This window comes from Euprymna scolopes, chromosome 5, assembly GCF_053919585.1.
Source record: "Euprymna scolopes isolate OS-2025 chromosome 5, ASM5391958v1, whole genome shotgun sequence".
In the NCBI taxonomy this organism is placed as follows: domain Eukaryota; kingdom Metazoa; phylum Mollusca; class Cephalopoda; order Sepiida; family Sepiolidae; genus Euprymna; species Euprymna scolopes.
Genome location: NC_136486.1, coordinates 103819210 through 103843220, shown reverse-complemented (window position 1 = coordinate 103843220; position 24011 = coordinate 103819210). Strand labels below are relative to the sequence as shown.

General features: G+C 33.0%; 1 protein-coding gene across 10 annotated transcripts in view; it reads left to right on the top strand.

The window, feature by feature from the left end:
• Positions 1-24011, top strand: part of LOC145276941 (S phase cyclin A-associated protein in the endoplasmic reticulum-like) — a 559542-nt gene that overhangs the window by 363737 nt on the left and 171794 nt on the right. For all 10 annotated transcript variants that reach the window (XM_080128440.1, XM_080128441.1, XM_080128445.1 and 7 more), the window contains 7 exons: positions 2648-2790; positions 5501-5582; positions 11028-11186; positions 13262-13363; positions 16134-16264; positions 20496-20561; positions 22202-22328. In XM_080128440.1, coding sequence (XP_079984566.1) covers positions 2648-2790; positions 5501-5582; positions 11028-11186; positions 13262-13363; positions 16134-16264; positions 20496-20561; positions 22202-22328 — 810 coding nt within the window. The remainder of the gene's footprint in view (positions 1-2647; positions 2791-5500; positions 5583-11027; positions 11187-13261; positions 13364-16133; positions 16265-20495; positions 20562-22201; positions 22329-24011) is intronic.

The window sequence follows — 24011 nt, the reverse complement described above, 5'->3', positions numbered from 1 at the left end:
GAATATGTGCCTCATGAATTTCTTGGTGCCTTTCATTCTACAGCATTGCCGGATTAACCATTTTTTGCCAGACCATCCAATTTTACCTTAATAATAATTTAGCAGCACACCCTTAGCCCATATATTTACAGGATTTTGGTTTACTAGGGATACTTAAAGAAAATCATGATAATCTGTGTTACATTGATTTTTCCAGCATCCTTGATTCCAGAAACTTACCGGATTAACTGTTTTGCCAGACCATCCGATTTCACTTTAACTAGCCTGGGTGCCCGGCATTGCCCGGGTGTTTGAAGGAGTGTTGAGCAAAAAAAAAAAATAAAATAAAAAATAGTAGGCTCGAACCTGTCCCGCAAAGGAGGAAAAGAATGTGAAAAAAAAAAAGAAAAGTGACATCTTTTTTGTTGTGTCCATCGCCAAACCGGAAGTGGCAAAGGTTTAAATTAAGGCTAGTCAATCGAAAAGAGGGGATGACTTTCGAAAATATTGGCGAAAAAAGCGATCCCTTTCTGTAGAAAAGTGCCAGTTGAGGGTGAAGGAATTAATGTTTTTAGCCAATTTTTCGATATTTGTTGTCCGAAGGGTCGATCTTCAAAACGTTACCAATCTCGTGAAAATCCGTCGCCACTGTTGAAAGTTTTAGGCAGACATACAAATATACATACATTTAAACACAGCTGAGATTTATATTGTAGATAATATTTTAGCAGCACACTAACCCACTAATTATACACCTACTATGAATTGCTAGGAGCTTTTAAGCAGTTCATTTTTTTACTTGATGAAAAATAGACTGGTCTTTCCAGATAATCTGTTGAAATCAAAGAATTGATTCCTGTAGGACTATAAGCTCCAACAGATATCGCCATGTGATTTAATAGCTCTTCATTGTCATGTTAGTAGTAGCAGTAGTGGCAAAATAATGGTTGTGTATTTCTCTCTGTATTTAACAGCAGAATTGACTCCCTGCTTCTCGTTCTTTAAAAGCAGCAGTTGTAACAGTTGCTCGTCATCTCTTAATGACAGCAGTTCACCTTTTTCTTTGATGAGAATGAAATGAGTGTTTAAGTTAAACATGATTGCCATATTTGACTTTGCCTCTGAAGCCATAACTAGGATTAAATTAAATCAAAATAAGATAGTCTCCCTTTATTTTGAGATTATCACCAGCAGATGCAACGTAAACAAATAAATTGATGGCATGCTCAGTTAATTAATCGTGTAGTAACAGGATTTTTAAGTTCCTTCTTGTGACTTTTGCTATGATTAAAAGAAGTGTTTGATCATCAATTTTTGTTAGACTTGTATTTGCTTTTGATTACTAATAAAAGATGAGGGAATCAATGAAAATCAGGTTATTGATCTTTGTCCCTCACTCATCAGAATCTTGAACAAGGTATGCTACAAGATGCCTGTTTGCTGGAATTCATTATTGCTCTGCTTGAGAAAGGCTTAAACTCGAAATGCCACTGTATCTGGAAAAATCCCAAATTATACACGAAAGCTCCTTTTCTAAGATTGCAGAGGTTTGGGACAGTTACTATTTGTGTTCAAATCTTGATTCTTTGAAATATATTTTCTCAGAAAGGCCCTCTCCATTCCTTATTGCGATTCCAGTGTCAGTTAAAAAAAACTACCTTGTTTTGAAGTGGTCCGACTGTTCTCTCCTCTTTTGTTATTATACCAATTTTGTTCGATTTAGCTCCTTTCATCAAGTGGCTTAATGCCTTGTCTGGAGCAACTTCCATAAAAAACAATTGTCCAATACACACCACAGATTAACCAATGAAATTTAACCTCGTTTATGCCCTAACCCCCCTGACATTAAATAAGTTAATATTTGATGCAACTTGCAATACAACTGTCCATTCCCCCCCCCCCCCACTCACTATCACAATACACTTATTGTCACATTAAATTTTTAATTTTTTAATTTTATTTCGACTCTTTTGTACTCTAAACAAGGCATATTACCACTTGCTCATAAGAACTACTATTTGAAGTCGTGTCTAACAGGGGACTGTTTAGAGTTGAGCAGCGAGATGTCTGTTCATGTTACGTTTAAACTTTAGCAGGTTAGTACAGTCAGGGAAGTAGGAGACATCGTAGGAATTCCAAAGTCGAGCAGTCTGGAGGAAGAAACTATTAGAGTAGAAGGTTTTCTGACATCTACGGCCCTCAACAGTGAAGAGGTGTGATTTTACTGTTAGTAGAGTTAGGAGTATTTATGCCAGGAAGACACAAGTGCTATGATTTCATCAGAGCACATTCTATTAAAATACTACTAAAACAAGTACATAAGCAATCCTATTTAAAAAAAAAAAAAAAAAAATCTTCAGACAAATTTTTTAACTTTGTGTGTTTGTTTCTCTGTAAGAAGTAGAGACTTGGGTCCTATCAGGTTATGAGTTAGTTTCATGTATTTTTTGGTCAGTTTTCGTGCGAGATGCAGGGAATTCATTGGTAGAAGCCGGCTTAACTGATCCGGGGTGAATGCCACCTCAAGATAAGATTTCTAGAATTAACTACTGATGAAATTTTACTTTTGGAACCATTTTTTTTTTTTTTTTTTTTTGCTTTTAATATTCTTCTACTTCATTTAGGATTCAGATATTCTAATGTTGCCATTTTTAATTTTTGTGTTTAGGAGCGCCGTAAGGCATTGGAGGCTGAACGCAAAAAGCGGTTGAATGAAATGCAAGAGAAACGTAAGCAGCGTGATGCAAGAGTTGTTTTGCAGCAGCAAGAGCGGGAGAAAGAAAGGCTGGAAGTATTACGGAACAAAGAAAGGTCTGCAAAAAACATTTCATTCTCTAGATTGTTAATCTTAAAAATTTATCCTTACAATTATGTGGTTTTCTTCCCTTCCTATCAGTTGTTTAAGCTAGGGATGGTGCATCCTACCAGATGCCAGACATTCACCTGCTATCTCATATATTCCAACAGCTCTTTTTAAGATTCTAACTGCCCTTTTAAATCCAATTGTTAGAATCTCTCTTGCACTTGGTTCACCGGGTATATTTACCAAGTAGTTTTTTTAAAATTGTTTTTCAGGAGTCTAGTTGCTCTTATAATTACTCAGTTTTTAATATTACGTCCTTTGATATCATGTTTATAAAAATGTCTCCATATAATATCATTACCAATTATCATAAAAAATTCACTTTTCATACATGAAAAATTGATCACTTTTATTTTGCAAAAGGAGCTTTGATTTTTGAGTTCCTGCAGGATCCATTTGTAGAACTTCTTTCATTGATGCAAAATGGTCCAGAACTTCTGGATGAGTTGTATGCTACTATTCTAACTTTATCGCAGTTGGATAATTTAATGCCTAAACCTGCTATTGGATGAAATGGAAGCCTAGTAGGTATGATGAAGGATAGAGCCAGTAGATGTGAGAGAAATAGGAGGATCCATGACACTACAACTAGATGATGATGCTTAAATTATGCCTGGCTCTATCTCGCTGTTGGATGACTAAATGCCTGACTATATCTCACAATGAGATGACTAAATGCCTGATAATAGTACAATAATTAAGAGGTAATTTAAAAAAGAATTAACAGATTATAATGCATGTGCTGAATCAATAGTATTACTATCTGTGCCACCATACTTTTAAGGACTGTATTTAGATTGTTATTATTTGGATTATTCAGACTACTTTTCTCATCTTAAATGTTGTTCTCACATTTTGTTTGATGCAACATTCTTCTACTTGTCAAACTAAGGAATTTGTATGAAATTTCAAATGGAATCCTTTATTTAATCTATGGAATAGATTGCTCTTCTTCTGTCAGCCATAACTGAGTAATAGACTTAATAATTCTTAATTATTTTCTTTGTATCACCTGTACTGAAGATTGAACCTTTAACCGCCTGGAGACTGTCACTTACACCTGTTAGAATAACATCTAAGATGAGGAGAGTGGTTTGAATAATACAAATAATGGCTTTCTAATTTCTGTAATGCAAATATGAAAGAATGTTTTCAAAGTGCCAATGTTTTATCTTGTTAAATCATACCACATGTCTACGTGTAACACAAGACATTTAAACCAACCATGATTAACGCCTCCACAGACTACTATCCACAAGGGATTTATGTCTGATGAGAAAGATGATTTACGAAAAGGGGGGAAAAAAAAATGTCAGAATCTGATGAAGACTTTTTTTTTTTTTTTAAAGTTGAAAGCGTGTTTATTCTTTAAGATGAATAATTTATTTTGAGAAAACATGTCAGTTGGCTTTCTGATTTCTATAATATAATTCAAACCTAAAATAAATTAAAAAAAAAAAAGAAAAAAAATGTATAGATGATAATTTTGGAGAGTGCTTGTCTAAAACCGTCCCTATATTAAAAAACAAAAATAAAGAAAAATCTGTAACTTGAGAGGAAATGAAAATATTGTTCACCAAAAGTCACATAAATTGATCAAGTAGTTTTATTTTTATAAGTGTCATTCGACAAATATGGCTTAAGTACCCTCTCCCCTTCCCCAATCACACGCACATTCTTTCTGTATTAAATGTTGATTTTGTACAAGTTTATACAACCCCCCCCCCTTCAACTGGACAAAATAATAATACCAAAAATAAAGAATATTTATGATGTATTTACCCATGACGGAAAGTAAATATGGTACACAAAAAATCATGTAAATTGATCAAGTAGATTGATTTGACAAAAAGAAAATCATTTTTATGGTTGATTGATGATCTATCGACGTCATTTTGCAAAACGAGGGATAATTCCAAATAATTCAAACTTTTGCGAGATTTCAAGAAGCCATTGTTAACATGTGGAGGGTGGGGTTAAAAATTCCTATTAATTGCTTGAAAATGATTTTCTCTATAAAAATAAAACTACTTGATCAATTGACGTGATTTTGGGTGTACAATATTTACTTTCCATCATGGGTACATAAAGATTTTTGTTTATTTTATTTTTTCTCATAAGGGAGTTGTGAACTCCATTGATTCGTATTGGATTCTCCTGACTACTGTTCTCATAATGAGTATGATTTTCACTCCCTCAAGATGAAAACAGTAGTCTGTAGAATCCATATCATACAAATAACCAATCCTCATCAAAAAAATTCAGAAATATAAGACCATTGTTGTCAGTAGATTTACATTATTTGTCAGAATTTTTGAGATGAGAATTGACAATTTGAATAATTTGAAATTGGTATTCCCATTTTGATGGCTATTTTTCAAAACGTTTTTACTGATGTTACATTCGACCGTCTTCAGATGCACATCTTTGAAATTGGCAGCTTTCTCCTGTGAATTAAATAAAAGCTTCAGTTCGAAATCTTGTTTATAGGTTCCCAACTTAAAAAAAAAAACAAAATGAACTTAATGAAGGCCGGTGGTTACATCAGTTGAAACATTGGTGAAACTAGTAGTTTGGATAACCGAATGTTGATTGAAGAATATTTTCTCTTCAAAATAATTAAGAAACATTTTGAAAACATATAAAATTTTATTGCAGGGAACGTGAAGAACGGTTAGCTGCCTTAAATGCTCAACAGCAAGCACAAATCAAAGAATTACAGAAGAAAATACGCCAAAAGGTAAATGGTTCACGATTGCGAGTTTAATAATTCTATTTATCCCATCAAGTCAAGAACATCTTCAAATCCCCAATATTTTTGATGTCTCCAATCTCAGTAGCCGTTGTGAGAAACACTCATTTGAAAATTTGTGCCAGAAGAGTAATAATATTTTTTAAAAGCATTTATGATTACTTTGGCTTGCTAAGGCAATTAAAGTAGTATGTATGTTTAGAGCACTTTGATCTTGATAGGGTTAAGTAAATAGGATAAATAATGAATTTCAAGGGGACATAATGTTAAAAAAAATTTGTATTTTTTTAAAAGTAATATTTAATGAGAAACCATCTCAAGTTAAAATCTATTTACTACAATGCATGTAATTTGGAGAAAAACATGTTTGAAATGTATAAATATACTAGAATAATCGATAGTTTGAGAAAACTCTCACTTCTCTTGTTTTGTTCTTTAGTCCTCATGTTTCATGAGTGATGTTTCTGACAAAGAATGCAGAATTGCTGTTTTCTGGGTCACAATCTATTCCACTTAACACTTATTGGCAAATTTTTAATCTTGAAGTAGTATTTACATTTTTTTTAAAGTTCCTTGTGGCTTCATGCCTTGTCTGGAGCGATTTCCATTAAAAAAAAAAAAAATGGAGTCTGACGTGACTAGTATTGTTCATGCCAACATTTTTTTTTTTTGTGTGTGTGTCATTCAAAATTAAAAACTATATTAAAACGTCTTTTTTCCCTCCTATTAATCTGTTATATTAAATTTAGTTTAATTCCAAAATATTCTTAATATTGTAATCTTTACAAAAACAAATATATACATATTATTGCCTATTCACTAATTTTATTTGAATTTTTGAAGAAATCGTTTAAACCTTCAAACCCATCATTTACTATAAATGGTTTAGGGTTTTATTTACTCGTCAATTTTACTTGCCTTTTTTCCTAGTCTCCGAGTGTTCTGCTAAGTCGACCAGGTCCAATATTCATTTGCCACCACTCTCGATCCATTGCTTGTTCAGGTTTGAGGTTTGTGGTTTCAGATCCTCATTGATGCAGTCAGTCCATCTTTTCCGTGAGCAGCTGCATGGATAGGAACCAGAAATGACAGTGCTCTCAATTTTTCTAGGCCACACACTATGATCCATGCGCTGAGGAACCTCCTCTACACTGGCTAAACCAAGTCTAGACCTCAACGAATGTTTAGGATCTCTTTCAAAGAGTTTTGGGGTACAAATCCAGCAGATCATAGCATGACCACAACGGGTGTTGGGTTATTTAATGCTAAAAGACAATTTCTATTGCAAGTGATGTGTTGTAAATGATTCCTTAAAGAAAAGTTGCTGTTGCCCAAGCATATCCATGGACAGTTGAGTATTTGGATAACAACTATCCAGAACGATGTGGCTGAAGTTACTACAGATTCACAAGTGGTTGGTGTTTGACTGTAAAATCTTGTTTAATTATCGACCTCATGCCATCTTGTCCAAGACTGATATAGATGAGATAGAGATACAGTGTGTATGTGTGTGTTTTCTATGATGCTTTATATTTTTGTTGGAGTGTATATTATACTACTTAACATATTCGCTGTCAACTACGAATACTCTCAGACCCTGGCATTTGCTTAACCTTGCCCGTTACGAGTAAATGCGTATTAACAAAATTTTTTTCTTTTAGTCGTGTGTTTGGCTTGTACGATAACTGTCTTTAACTTGAACTGGCATCTCAAAATAACACATATTGAATCGTATGTTTATGAGTTCTCTCGTATTTGGCCCCAGCTATATATTATGTTTTTTTCTCTATTGAATACGTATATCTGTTAGAAGTTAACTGATTCATTATAAATAAAAGCTGATTTTAGTCATTTTTATTACAAAAAAATATAAAAACTTATAAAAAACTGACAATTCCATTAGTAAAAATGGCTTGTGACAATTTAAAAAAAAATAAATACAAATTTAATATATATATATTCTATATTATATTCATATGTGTTATTTGTTGATTATTTTTGAAAATTGCAGAAAAATAGCTTGAGCAATAAATTTAATAGAGCTATAGCTGGCAGCGGATGTGTTAATTGTACAACAACTATTTCATGGGCCACTGTCGTTTGAGAAGTAGTGCAGATGAGGATAGAAGCTGACTCAACCAAACCAGGTAGAATGCTCTACAACAACATAGAGGGAGAGGGACTGTTTGTACCATTCTTAACACTATTGAATTTTCGTCCATTGCTTTGTGAAGATGACTGTGATCAGGAAATTGTTCTGTGGTTCCAAAGATGGTTTAAGCTCTGAAGTATCTCTTGCGTATGAGACACCTGTAGGATAATTCTGTAGCAGAGGTGCTGATAGTTCTGTATTTTCTAATATTATGTTTCCTCTTACGTCTTTCAATACGTGCAAACTCAGCATTGTAGCCCCTTTGCTATTTTCTTTTTTTGCTTGTAGATATATTTTGTAAAATATAGAGAATTTATGTCTGCATATATTTACTTGGATCCATTCTTCATTGGTTGTGTGTTTCAAGCTGAAATTGGCCGATGTATCTGCCATACATTCTACACAGATGATTGTGTAAGCATGTAACACAAAAAAAAAAATCAATATTTAAAATAATAGTTAAAAATAATATGAGGTGTCTTAAATAAGTTTCCAGACTTTTTTTTTCGTTAAGACACTTTTATTGATAGTACACACATGAAACTCTAGTCACTTTTGAAGTAATCTCCTCTGGCTGCAATGCACTTGTTGTACCATTCAAACAACTTCTGGAAAACTCCATGGAAGTCCTCGTGTGTGAACAGTCAATGATCCTTGCCACAGCCTCTTCCATCTCCTCAATTGTCTCATAATGACAGCCTCTAAGGTTTTCCTTGAGCCTAGAGAATAACCAAAAGTCACAGGGAGCAAAGTCTGGACTATAGGTAGGGTGAGGAACTGTCTTGATGCTGATCTTGGTCAAATAGTTTGATCTTCTCTGAACACTCTGGAAACAAACTTTGCGCAAATCTTCTGCATCCTCAGTTCTCCGCGAATAATTGTGTGGAAAGTTCCCACACTGATATCAAACTGTGCACTTATTGTCTCTATAGACACATGACGGTCCTTATCCATGCAATTCTTCATTTGGTCAATCAACTCTGCTGTTTTGACTGCCTTACTCCTCCCAAACTTCTCATCATCCCTCACAGACTCCTTGCCTTTCTTGAATCTCTCTTACCATTCAAAAACTGATGCTTGATTCATGCAAGATGGTCCAAAAGCAGTCTGAAGCATTCCATACGTTTCTGTGTCATGTTTTTCAAGTTCAAAACAGCATATCATTCTTCTAAGGTGTCCTCATGTCCAGATTGCATTTTTGAAATTCACCCGCTGTGACAATCAGGCTTTAGTAAGGTGTATTCCAATACTTGTTGTAGCTATTCATTTGAACCTGAAACCATAAAAATTGGTCGGTCATCTCATAAGATGTATATCAATAACATACTGAATTTTCAAGAGTCTATGACGACTTAAATTTTTTTTTTCATTTGATATTGTTTGAAAGAAAATCTTCCATTACTGGCTGTAATAATAGAATAATAGATATTTATTTATTTAAAGTTCAAGCAAAACTAAAATCCCCCCCCCCCTCTCACAAGCGTGTTTTTACATTTGAGAAAATATATGCACATTTAACATGTGTTTTTACGGTAATAGGGAAAAAATAAAAACACAAGATCTCCAGCTATGGTATAGCTGGAAATGTCTTCTCAATTATTAAATCCTTTCTCTCTGATAGGTTTATAAGAGTAGTAGTTGATGGGCAAAAATCAGAAGCTCACAGTATTAATGCTGGAGTCCCTCAGGGGTCCATCCTGGGCCCAACTCTCATCCTGATCTACAATAATGATCTTCCAAATCACATCCTTACATCATTCGTAGATGTTTATGCTGATGACAGTACCATCTATTGTAGCACATCTAAGACCGTAAACGACCAAGTTCTGTCCGATTCTTTCTCCTCTGATCTTGAGCACGTGGTACAATGCGGAAAGAAGTGGCCGGTTACTTTTAATGCATCTAAAACCAAGCTTCTCTCTTTACATCATCAACGCTCTGATCCCGATCTGGCATCAATTGAAATGAATGGCTCTTGTCTTGGGAAGACTCTTATGTTTTGACAAACTTCTAGGCTTGACCTTTACTCCTGATCTTAAATGGAACACATACCTTAAATCTCTTCTCTTGCTAAGGCTGCTGGAAAAATGGTAGGATCCTTCTATCGATCCAGTAGATATCTCACTGCTGATGCAGTTCTCTATCTATATAAGAGCCAGGTACGTCCAAGGATGGAGTACTGTTGCCACATCTGGGCAGGAGCTGCTAGAAAGGACTTGTCCTGCCTTGATAGAGTTCAAAATAGACTTTGTGGCCTCGTAGTAGATGTCCTTTTCTCTTCCTTGCAACCTCTATCTCACAGAAGAGATGTTGCGAATTTGTCTCTGCTTTATCATTATTTTCATGGCAAATGCTCGACTGAGCTTCAATCTATGGTTCCCCCTCGCCAAACTTTCACAAGAAACACTCGTCTAGCTGAAAACGCTATCAATAATTCCCCCTCCCCCACTCTTTATCTGTGCCTAAACCTCAACGTAGATTCCATGAACAAAGCTTCTTTCTTAGAACTGCACGCCTGTGGAATTGTCTTCCGTTTTCCTGCTTTCCAGCTGACTACAATCTGATTGTCTTCAAGTCCAACGTAAACAAGTTCTTGATGAGCCGTTCCACTTAAGTTAAAAAATTTACCAAATTTCCATTACTAACGATTACTATATTGTCCAATTGACTACTGTACACTCTTAACCCTTATCCTCAAGTGGTCTCTGGGCCTTGATAAGTGGTGATACCTACGTTAAAAAAAAAAAAAAAAAGTATCAGAATCTGAAAAAATTGTACCTATTTTCCAATGCTTAAAACAATTTAAAAAAGTTTTTTTTTTTTTTTTTTTTTAGACTTAATTTTCCATTGTTGATAGTTAATGATAAATATTTATTTTAGACTATTAGTAAAACTAAACTATAGATCCCCCCCCCCTCCCACAAGTGTATTTTTATGTTTCCAAAAATATATGCACATATTACATGTTTTTATGGAAATCCGACCCCCCCCCCCCCATAAAAAAAAACAAAAAAAAACTATAACTGAATATTTAGAGGTTTTAAAAGAATGTGAATCAGTAATTGTGTCGGAATCGAGAATTTAGAACAAAATCAATAATTATATTGGAATGGGGGACAGGTGAATATTGGAATCGTCCCATCACTATCATACACCAAATGAATTTAGAAGTTTCTTTTCTGAGACTTTTCTCTTTAAATGATTAAGATTTCTCTAATAAAATAAATGATTTTACATCTTTTCTTTTTTTTTCTCTCCTCCCTTCCTCTCTCAATTGACAGCAAGATGAAAGTACACAAAGACACCAAGAAATCTTGCAGCAAATCCGTGAGAAAGCCTTTGAAATGAGCGTCCTTCGTCATTCAACAGAAGATCACAACGAGGCTCCGCAGTTAACGCCGTACGATCAGAAGAAACTGTGTAAAGTCTGCAATGTTTTGGTAAGTTTGATATCAAAAAAAAAACAAAAAAACACAAATTAATATTTGGTACAGATGCAACACTGATTTTGAAGCAGCTGATTGTCCAGCACCCCCCCCCCCCAAAAAAAAATCTTGAGAAGTTATTTGATAACACTGTTGCTGCCAGAGTAGTTTATTGGATTACCAATGGATGGCTCTGTGTGATGCTATTGATCCCCACCCCTACCAAAGGATGGAGTATTGTTGTCACATTTGGGCTGGTGCATCTGCTACTTCTCTCGCTCCTCAACAGGGTTCAAAAGAGAGTAGTCAACCTGATAGGTCCTGAACTGTCATCTAAGCTTCAGCCTCTGTCTCATCGACAAAATGTTGCATCCTTCTGCCTGTTCTAAGAGTATTTTAATGATGAATGCTCCGATCAACTGCAAGCACTTGAACCCACTTGATGTAAATACCCCCGACAAACCAGACAAGCAGCTAAATCCCACCCCTATACAGTAGAGATCCCTAGATGTAAGAGAGCTTTCTACTCCAGTAGTTTCTTCTCCCAGAACTGCTAGACTTTGGAACTCCCTTCTGGGTCCCTGCTTCTTCAACTGTACTGACATATAGAAGTTCAAGTGTAATGTGAACAGACATCTTGCTGCCCAACTCCCTACATAGTATCCCGGTAGCTTATGTCCATGATAGTAAACCCCTACATCAAAGTGGCAATGTGCCTTGTTTGGGGTGAAAATGTAATTAACAAAAAAAAAAGAGAGAAAAAAAAAAACTATAACAAAAAAGAAGTTGCTCACCAGAACAAAGGTATAGGAAGTGAACTTAGTTTGACAATAGGGAAAAAGTTGTTCACCGAGATCATGATCGCGCAATTGTTCTCTCGCTTTGAAGATGGCTCATCAGTCCGGTTTGAGCTCTGAAGTATCTTTTGTGTGTGAGACACTTGTAGGATAATTCTGGAGCAGAGGGGCTGACTGTTCTGTAGTTTCTAATATTATGTTTCTCCCTTATGTCTTTTTTAATGTGCGTAGACTCAGCATTGTAGCCCCTTTGCTAATTTTTTTTTTTTTTTTTTTTTTTTTTTTTTTAAGACATGTTTTGTAAAATATGGAAAAAATTTATGGCTGCATATTTTTGCTTGTTGCACTTTACTATTTATTGGTAACTACCAGGGAGTACCCGGCGCTGCCCGGGTGGAGGATATTGGCATAAGGACGAAGTTAAGAATGGCTTCCACGTGATTAAAATAATAATAATAATAATAAATAAAAAAAAAAGATAGAGAGAGGTGGGTGATTAGTTTTCCACGCTAACCATCAGGCCAAAGAAGATATTGAATTCAATGACTTGGTAATTAACTTTTGCCTGGGTGGAGGATATTGGCAAAAGGACGAAATAAAAAAAAATTAAAAAAAAAGATGGAGAGAAGTGGGATCGAACTCAAAAACGTAGGGTAATTAGCCTTCTTCACTAACTATTAGGCCAAAGAGGATAGTGAATTCAATGAGTTGGTAATTAACTTCAGAATCATAAGAGTTGCCACGCATGCACAGAAATGAATGTTGCTTTTAAACCTAGCTGGAGGCCAGGTAAGCTGTCATTAGCATTCGGATATTTTCGCTTTATACGAAAAAGCCAAACAAACGCCCAAGATAATGCCACAGTGGGAATTTTGCTTAACTCGATCAAAAAAAAAGGAAGGAAAAGATGTCCGTTTGCGAATGCGAGATAATAGGATTTGGGAAGTATGCAAAATGTTCTTGCAGAATCTAACCAACACGAGAATCCAGACGCAGAAAGCCTTTCGCAGACGTACATAAACGCTCGTGTCCATTTTCCTTTTATATATTAGATAAATTTGATTTGATTCTTCATCATTCCACTAACAATCCAGCTATCTGATTAACCCTTATCCTTTAGTTACTTTTGACCTTGATAAATTGTGGCTCATTAATTTAAAAAAGAATTTATAATCAATAATATAATTTTGTTTAATGCGTTTTTTGATGTTGACGTAATATTTAATGGATGAATGTATTTTTCTTACTAAGCTTTTTATGAAGTGTTAACATTTGTACATTTTCTTATTGCAGATCTTATCTGAAGTCCATCTGTTGTCTCACTTGCGAGGCAAAAAGCACAAAGAGACGATGCTTCAAACGGTTTCAGAACAGATAATGTCCAAAAAAGACATAGTAAGTATTGCAGTTATAAAATCATAGTTTCCCTTTATTATATTATGACCTCTTCCCTGTCACTAATTTTTTTTTTTTTTTTTTAATTACTCATCCAAATGTAGTCTTTATTTAAAATTTTTTTTTTTATCTTTTTAATATTTGATTAAGTGAATTTGAAAGCATGTTTTATAAAAGTTATCAATATTTTGGAAGTTAAATGGGTTTAAAATTTATTTCGTTATTTTTCTGTAAATTCTTAGTATTAATATTATACACACACTCACTTTCTTACTGATTGCAGCCTCATGCCGATTGGACCCCCCCCCCCGCCACCCCCCAACAAAAAAGCAAGCAAAAAAAGCGGGCAACCTGTGTTGCCTTAGTACGAGATACTGATGGCTGAGTCATTTTTCCACTTCGAACCTTTGGCTAGACAGGAGATTGAAGAGGCCTGATCCTACCAATTGGCTGGTCACTGACATCCAGCTGTAAGGTTTTGCTAGGGAACTGTTATTATATGATGTGAGACATTGGAGTGTGTAAATATCTCCATTAGATGATCTGTAAAAAGTTGAATATGGAATGCAGTAGCGAGTCCTGGGAACATGTTTACCAGAAAGAACAGTTGGAAATAAGTTATACACCATCCACTATGACTCTGCAATTCTTAGAGCTGTGTACCTTGAAAATGCAGCTATTAAACAAAGCTGAGTGGGGAAAGATAACAAAATACCAAGTGCTTATGTATAACATGAAAAGAAACTGGAATCTTAGGAAGATCTCTGATTCCATTGATTTTAGAAGCAAGTGGACTTATAAAAAAGAATTTTAAAAACTACCTGGCAAATATACTGCGTGAACCAAGTGCAAGAGAAATGCAAACAATTGTGCTTAATGGGATGGTTAGAATATATGAGATAGCGAGTGAATGTATGGCATCATGTAGGATGCCCCATCCCCAGCTTGGACAAGCTAATAAGAAAATTAAAAAAAAAAAAAAAAAAAAAAAAAAGAAAGTGAAATATGTTCATTCTCCAATTTATTATTGGATCTTATTCTTAAAAAAAAAAAATCAAAACCTTATTTCTCTTTATTTTCTTCCACATAGATACTAGAAGGAAGTAGCTGAGGGCCAATCATGTTGAAAACAAAGATTACTTATGCTGAGGGATAATTTTTAAAGAGCGATGTATTCTGGCAGTAGAATCACTGGTCGGGTGCTCCATTTTCTTGTTGTTAGATAATGATTGTACCCCTGTGAAATGTCCCTCTAAAAGCAGTATCTTCTAGGAATATAAATAATTATTCCACTTATAGAATTATGTTTGACAACTTTATTTTGCATTAAATAACTCTGGTTGATATGCCGTAAACCAAACACGCACGCATAAATAAATACAGAATTCAAAGGAAAAATGAAGTTTATGCTTTTTATTATTAACTAGCCTGAGTGCCTGGATGTTTGGAGCTGTGTTGAGCAAAAAAAAGAAAAAAAGTGGTAGTAGGCTGGCAGGTAGGATCGAACTTGTACCACAGAGGAGAAAAAAAAATGTGACGTCTTTGCTGTTGCATCTCTCGCCAAACCGGAAATGGCAAAGGTTTAAATTAAGGCTAGTCAATCGAAATGAGAGGATGACTTTTGAAAATATTGTCGAAAAAAGTGACCCTTCCCTGTAGAAAAGTGCCCAGTTGAGAGTGAAGAAATTAACGTTTTTAGCCAACTTTTCAATATTTGTCACCCGAAGGTTGAGCTTCAAAACAATACTGATCTCATGAAAATCCGTCGCCTCTCTCGAAAGTTTTAGGTATACATACATACATTTAAACAGACAGGTGAGATTTATATTAATAGATTATGCTAGAAACTGTTTCATTCACAAAATTAGTTTTATAAAGTGAAATTTTACATCAAAAACATATACATTCATTAGAAAAACAATTTAGACTTTTCTCAGTATCCATTTCAGTTTGAAATTTTGAGCACAATATGGAAATAAACCAGTGAAAAAGTATTTTTCATATTTTGAAAATAGTAACTAAACACCATTACAATTATAAGAAAAAAATCATCAACTTGCATTTAGAAATGAACATACAAAAACAGAGCTTCACATATCACATTTCACAAAAAACTAAAAGATCTCGAGACTTAAAGAAAACAGTGAAATTAATTGGTTAGTAAAATTCAGCTTCAGTGATCGAATATAAATATAGAAAATTTTGTAGTCCTGCAGAAACACTTAATTAAATGAATAATAAAAGAAATAATTTTTCCATTTATTTACTGTGAATTATTCTCCTCATCTTTTTATTTATTTATTTAAAAAAAAATTTCTTAGTTGTTTTTTCCACAATGTTTCGGCCAACTATTCCTCTGACCTTTGTCAGGTGGTAACCATGACGGGATAGGAACTCCGAATCTCCTAACTGCATTCTCAGCAATTACTGCCTTCCATAGTTGTTTTTCGTCTCTCCACGTTTTGGCCAAGTAAGCCTCTGGCCAGCTTTGGGTACAATTAAAACCGCTATCTTCAGACAATGCATACCTGGAACCTGGAAAAAAAAAACAACCATGGAAGGGATTGCTGAGAAATCTGTTAGGAGATTGTGTTCTTATCCCGTTGCGGTTACCACCTGACAAAGGCCAGAGGAATAGTTGGCTGAAACGTCGTGAAACAACAACTAAAAAAAAAAAAAGATGAGAATAATAGTCCGCAATGAATAAGTAATACTCATCTCAGTAAACGTTCCAATTAATGAAAATAAAATATTTTTTGTTTTTTTACAGGAAACTTTTAATTTAAAGCATATTGTGGATGCTCCAGATGCTTGTACACATCCTGTGATAGCCTCTGAAAGAGAGAGGCAAAAAGCTCTTAAGAAAAGGTGTAAAAAACTGCGACAGCGAATGATTCTGAGGTAAGTACTATAGATTGGCAAGGCTTTACCGGGTTCGTACAGGCTTGAAAAGTCCTTGAATTTTGATTTTTGCCTTGTGAAGGCCTTATTTCTATTATTACTTTGAAAAAAAATATCATTGAAAATATGGAAACTATCTTGGAAATATATTGAAAACTCCTTCAGAATTGTATTTTTGTCCCATAAAAATTTGTGTTGAAATATTAAAAATAAAATTGAAATAAATATTATGAAATTATTTTTAAGTATTAATAAAAATACTATCAAAATATTTTTTAAATGAAAATAAAATCGTAACACATTCTTCTGAAGTTGCATCATATTATTGTGGATACAGGAGTCATGTCCCTTTATCACAAAACTATGTTTTCCATATAATATTCGGTACTTTCATAATAAAGGGACGTAACTCTTGTAACCACAATACCAAAAATTCAAAATTTGTAAGTAAAACAAAGAGTGCCAACCAATCTACATTTAACTGCACTTGGTTGGCCAAATATAAGTGAGTCAGGGAATGTAAATATGATTGCCAACAGTTGTTTTGTATGGAACAAGGTATTTCTTTTTAGCAAAGTAGGTGACAGTGCCTTGAAATCATACATGGCTGGCCTTAAACACAAAATGAAGGCTGTAAATAATTGATCAGTTTTGTTTTGTGTTAGAGAACTTCATGTAAATAGCTACGTGACCTTTTAAATTTCTCATGAAATAAAAACATAAATGAAAATGACTTTTCCTCTCGTCAGTTCAGTTTTTTGTTTTATTATATCAGGGCTCTACATTGCGAGTGAAACAGTCGCATTTGCGAGTGATTTTTCAAAGTGGCGACTAGAAATAATGAAACGCTTATCTTTTGGTGATTGTATTTCTTTCACTGACAATCTTCCAAAGCTCATCACTGAGTGAAAAATCTTTTAACTTTTTTCTTTTTATATAAAACGAACAAAGTTAAATTATTTAAACAATAAAAGTTTAATAAAACAATATACAATTTTTTTTTTTTGATTTTTTTTTTTATGAAGGCTGTTTAAAAAAATATCTGGAGAAATCAGAATGTTTATAACTTCAAATCTCAGCATAAAATTTGTGTTATATTTAGAATTACACTTATTTAAAAAGACATAGGAAAATCTTTATGATGTACATACTCATCACAGAACGAAGATGTCATATTCTAAAAATCACATACTAGTCACTAGTAACTTTTCTATTTGGCTAGTAAATGAAAATATTTAGTTGCCAAAGGTCAACTAAAGATAAAGTTCTTCATAGAACCCTATATATCATTGTTTGTTTTGAAAACTTGATTTTTGTCTGACGAAGGCTGTAAAAAGCCTTGAAAAGTCCTTGAAAATCTGTACAAATCCTAATTTATAGAGGTGTGTGAGGGGGGGTATAAATTATTAGTTATATCTACGTTATTCAGTGGGCTATTTACTTTAATTTTTATTCATCTTGTTTTCTTTGTTTTTTTACTATGTTATTTATTTTATATTATGATTTTGCAAATCAAATTATTATAATGCTGTTTGGTTAATGTTAAGTTATTAATTAAATGAAATTGTTATAAAACTAGAATTAAATTATTTTAATCTATCAGGTCATCCCATAAGGTCTGTCTTTCTTTATGAATAAATAAAAGAAGTGACCAAATGTTACATTTTATTAAAGATTTAGTCATTAATATAATTTCCCTGATTATCTATGGCTTCCTTCTATTAACAAGCGTATTAATTCCATCACTAAAATCTTTTTGGCTTTAATTCGAAGCACTCATATCAGTTTCAAAATCTTTCTGCGTTACAAAAACTGTCCCTTCCAAATGATTTTGTAAGCTATGAAACAAATGGTAGTCTAAAGGAGCAAAGTCAGGAGAATAGGATGGATGAGGAATTTTCTCCCAACCAAGTCATTCATTCTTTTGTGAGGCGATTCTTCTGTATGAGGACGTGCATTGTCCTGATGAAACATTACCCCTTTTCAATTCACTAGAACAGGTCTTTTTCCCTTAAAGCTTGTTTCAAACGCTCTAATTGCTGACAATAGATTTGAGCATTAATTGTTGCATTAGGTGGTAACAATTCAATGTGGATTATTCCTTGTCAATCCTGCCATATTGAAAGAAGAACCTTATTCTCATGAAGTTTTCTTTTTGACTGTAGCTGAGGTCTTTCCCCTTTACCAAGTCATTGTCTATGGTGCTTAACATTTCGATAAAAGATCCATTTTTCGTCACAAGTCTATCCAAAAAAGGTGAAACAAGTTAACAAGAATGGAGAGATGTCGACTCTGGATTTGAGATTGTTTTCAGACAATTCATGAGGCACCCATTTTCCTTGTTTAGAAACTTTCCCAAGTTGTTGAAGATGATGATGAACAGTTGTATGGTTTAAACTCAGTTTTATTGCCAATTCCTCAACTAATTAAGCAGGATTTTCTTCAAGAGTTGCTTCAAGAAACTTATCAAACTTAACTGGATGTCTGGTTCGATCTTCAAGTGTGAAATCCCCACTTCTGAAATCTAATGCAAGTTCTTTCATTCACACATTCCTTTCCATCAACTGAGTGTATATTTCTAGCTGTTTCGGCTGCTGAGTTTCCTTTCTTGAACTCATAAAGCATTATATGCTTCAAATGATTCTTAGGCACTTTCATGTTAGTAGGGTTGTAATCAAGCAAATTTAAATTTTATTATTCTGTAAAAATAAATATAATCAGTGAAAATGCATCTGAACATAAAAACATAAAAATGTACACAATATTTTTTAAGTTTCATTCAATTTAAAAACAACGGTAAAAATTCGGACAGAACTTATGGGATGACCTGATATTTTCAAAGCTTTCAATTTTTTAATACATTAGGATGCGCAAAAAGATTTTGAAGATAAAACGAATTTCTATTCAACAGTTTAAATTTTTGGCTGTCTAAATCAACACACAAGTCTTAGTTTAGAGCCAAAGAGCCTACTTCCCTCTGAGAAGCACACAAATCCAACTGACTTTGATGTCCAACTATGATTGGCTCATGCTCAGAGTGTCGGCTCTGATTGTCTTCCATTGCATATATGCACCTTTGAACGAAAATCTCAGTTAATCCCATTTGACCATTTTAAAAAGACTATCCTGATTTTCACAAGAAATAATGGCTAGACAGTGTCCACTCAAAAGGTCCTATCTCGAGGTCATCAAGTAGATTGGTCTCAAAAGGATTCCTCATTTAATGAGGCACTTATTTTATTTTAAACAAAAACAATTTTGGTGCTTCTGTATTTACCAACTGGCAATTTCCATGAAGTTGGCTTGGGCTTACTTGGCAGCTGATGGAGATAACCGGAAAAGGTCGGTCAAGCATTCCTTAGGTTTTTTAGCTTATGCAAATCTATGGAGGCTCCTTTTCTATAAATTGGAAGGAATAAAAAACTTAATTTTAATTGTGCAGGTTAGTGTTAGATACATGTTTGTAATGTTATTTATTGTATTTCCATGTTTTTCCTGTTTGGCTGCTTCTGGTTATTTTTGTCAGCGATTGAGCACACCTGAGAGACTTTGTGGAAACCATTAGTTGGTAAATGTAGAGGTAACAGAATTTCTTTGTGTCTTAAATCATAAATGCAGAAGTGACCTACATCATAACAGTTTTTTTCAAGTTCTTTTGTGTTTGCCCACTTTCTTAGTTGAACCTTTCTCACTCATACTAAGCTATTGATATGCACCGAAAACATGCAACCTACCAATGCATGTTTACACACGACATGCTTTGTTTGTCTGAAATAGAATTTGTATTATGAAAAAATGAGAACAACCTCCCCCCTGTGGATTAAATACAGTGTTCAGTTAGAAATTCTGTATAGATTTTGGAGTTTGACGTAAAAATTCTCAAGTTCAAAAAGATGCAGCTGAAGAAGGTCTGAGGTTAGATTGTCTGAAATGTTATGAACATAACGATAAAGATTAGAATAGTTGTTCAAATAATCCAAATAATATAAAGATTCCCAGGTTTGAAAATATGCACATGAAGAAGGTTGGACATTACTTTGCCTGAAACGCTGCGAAAACAACAATCAAGATTAGAATAGTAGCCTAAATAATCCAAGTAGTATAAATCATCGATCCTCATAAAAAAAAAAAAAATGCAAAATTTTTTATTTGATTTTATTTCACTTTCTACAATTGTTCTATGTTTTTTCTTTGGTATACTTATTTCATCATTTTGTTGTTCGTCCCCCAGGGGTGCTGAATATGAAAATTCTTTGTCTGGGAAAACACAAATTGCTGAGTCTGAACACAAAGCCAAGTAAGTTTTTTCTTATTCTCATTTCAATTCTACATTGAGTTTTTATTATTTCAATTCTCAAACATGTAGATTTCTAAATGCTTTATTAAAAAGAAATTGTATTGAATGAGAAATTAAAAAGATAAATAGAAATTTATTTTTTATATTTTGCTTAATAATGAATTGCATGGAATCATCAAATTCAATATCCTTTCTGCAATTCAGCCATATTTAGTAGAAATAAATTGGTTCGTCTTTGTTATTGTTGCAAAATTTGAAAATGTAAATATTGAATTTCAATCGAAACCGATGGTATCTTCTGAATTGTCATGTTGTAGTAATGGAAATATCCAAAACTTATGAAAAAAAAACCGATAAGGTCGAAAATTAATTGTTAATGAAATTCAATTTTCAAAGACAATTAGCGAAAATTACGTTTTGCTAAATTGACCTAAGATTTTCAGTTTTCAGAAAAGATTTATCTCCCTTTTGTTACAATTCCAACTCTCCAGTTTCTTTTTTTGCAAAACTTAGTTTTCACTAATTGTCTTCAAAAACTATTTTCATTAATAATTAATTTTCTATCTTATTATTTTTTGTAATTTTTGGATATGTTCATTACTGTGACATGACAATTAAGTAGATACCATTGGTTTCACTTGAAATTCAATATTTTGATTTTCAAACATCGCTACAATAATGAAGAACCTATAAATTTTAGTCTAAGCCTGACTTATCCATGAAGTTTCAGTCATGAATAGCCAACAGTCTTTGTTTTTCAACGTTCAATAATAAACACGTCTGAATACGCCAAGCAAAATTGTCAATGATTCTGACACTCCTCTCTTGGTATTGATCTAATTTGGAATTGCCATCTTCAGTTCACAAATAGTCTAAGGATTATTTTCATAGGCAAAAATATTTGGAATGGGGATTAAGGTTCTGTAAGTGTAACCTATTCACAATCATATCTGATACTGAGGAGATGATCACTAAAGTGATCTCTGCATATCATTGAATGGTCATTGGATATTTATGATTGAAACTACGTGAACAAGGCAAGCATAAACCAAAGTTTATCTTTTACCAAATATGGCTGCATCATGGAATATGAATTTTATTAACGATTTGATAGGTGACATTTTTGGGAGTCATTCTGTATTAATATTAGACACTTTAAAACTAGTTTAAAAATATCTCCATAAGTCTGTTTTGAGTCCAGCAAATATAAAATGTCTGTAGGATAAGTTTTTGTGCAAGGATAATTTGTTTGTAGATCAAATCAAGAGTCAAGTTTTAAATTTCAAGAAGTTTATTGCGTATGTCAGTTATCTGAAGAAGGGCAGAGTGTACTATAACTGACATGTGACTATAGATTCCTTAACATCAGATCAATGTAATTTGGGCCAGAATAAATGAGAGGGAAAACATAATCAAGCTCTTTTTATATATACCAATATTGAAATATTTTAAGTCATTTCAATTTTTTCATGTGTGCTATTTCAAAACTTTAAACTTAGTAAGAGCAATTAAAAAAAAAAAATTATTGGTTGTTGAATTAAGTAAAATTTAAGCTTTTTTTTTTTTTTTTTTTCAGCATTTCATTTTTTAAAAAAAAAGATAATTTTTGCTAAAATATAAAAAAAAAATTTCTTCTGTAGGTTGCAAAAGTTCATTAAGGATGTCAATAAATACTTACAAACCTCTGAAAATGGGCAATGGCCCCAAAATCGGGTTTCTGCACTTGATAGAGCGCTTAATGAAGTCAGTCGGATTTTTGAAAAGAAGGTATGTCTTTTTTTTCTTTTCTTCTTTAGAAATAATTAGGTTTTCAGTATTTTTAAGTTTCGTTTTTTCCTTCTACAGTTTTCACTTTTAATTTCATTCTAGAAGTATTATCAGTCTTAGCAATTGAGTTTTTTTTATGTACAATCTCTATTTAAAATTATCTGATCAGATATAGTGTTTATTATGCATGTAAATACAAGTAAATGATTTATAAAATTTAACATATAAAATTTGATCAATTCATAATTTAATATAGTTAATTAAAAGGAAAAATATGAATAAATTCAAGTTTTCAAATCCTATTATTAAAAACAACAATAGGTGCTTATATAGACATGGAACACAGGTGAAAATCGCAGTTCCAAATAAATTAACAGGAAAACTATTTGATATACTTGCATATCAGGCAAAAATAGATATTTACACCAAAAATTGGGAAAAATTATTGAATAGAATTTTAATTAAAAATAAGTTTTATTGTATTTTGCTTATATGATATTGATATGAGCAGAAATCCTGTAAAAGAAGAGGAGATAAGTCATTTAACAAAGTAATAATTGATAGCAGATTAGCAGAAATACGAAAACTGGTTTTTATTTTAAATTAAAATACTTATTGATAATTTTTTTTAATTTTTGGTGAAGATAATTATTTTTGCATGGCACATAAATATATCACAAATTTTACTTATGTGATTTTTAGTTGTGCCTAATAAAGTATAAACAACTTTTTTCCTTTTTGTCCTCTATTTTCTTTTCCTTATGTAATTTTTTTTTATATCTTAATTTTTTTTTCTTTCTCATCTTTTTTTTCTGTTCATGTTTTTATCCTTTTCGTTAGCACGTTCTTATTTTTATTTTACTTCTTAAACCTTTTCTTTCTTATCACGTCTTCACGCTTTATTTTATTTATTTTTACTTCTTTTCCTCCTTCATGCTTTCTTATATTGCACTTTTTGCAGGTTTTATTTTTGATCTTATTAAACAAGCAATACATTAATTGGTTGTTGCTCTTGTATCCAAAAACAAATCATCTTCCCTTTTCAATTGAGTTAATAAATTACATCGCTTGTTTTCCACTGGTGCTTATATCTGTAGATATAACTGAAAATCAGTTTTTTTTTTTTTTTTTTACATGGAGTTCACCACTTATCAAGGCCCAATGGCCACTCAGGTATAAGGGTTATTGTGTGTACAGTAATCAAAGGGATAGTGAAGCAATAGTATTGGAGAATTGGTAAGGTGTCATTACATTCATCAGGAATTTGTTTGTGTTGGACTTGAAGACATCCAGGTTGAAGTCGGGAGGGAAACAGGCAAGCGGAACAGAGTTCCGAATATATTAACAGGAAAGCTATTTGATATACTCATGTATTGGGCAAAAATAGGTATCTACACCAAAAATTTGGGAAAATTTTCCAGTAGAATTGTGATTAAAAATAAATAACCAGCTTTATCTGCCACTGATAATAGCGGAAACTGTTAAAGAAAGGGATATAACCAAGTAATAATGAATCATGGATCAGTAAAATACAGAAACTTATTTTTAATTTTAATTAAAATTCTACTCTAAAATGTTGCAATATATTTGTCTTATAATGGGGTATGATCCTGCACAGTTGGGATATTCTATTTATAAACGATGCTGCTGGGAACTGAAAAATCGAATTAATTCACATTCTGC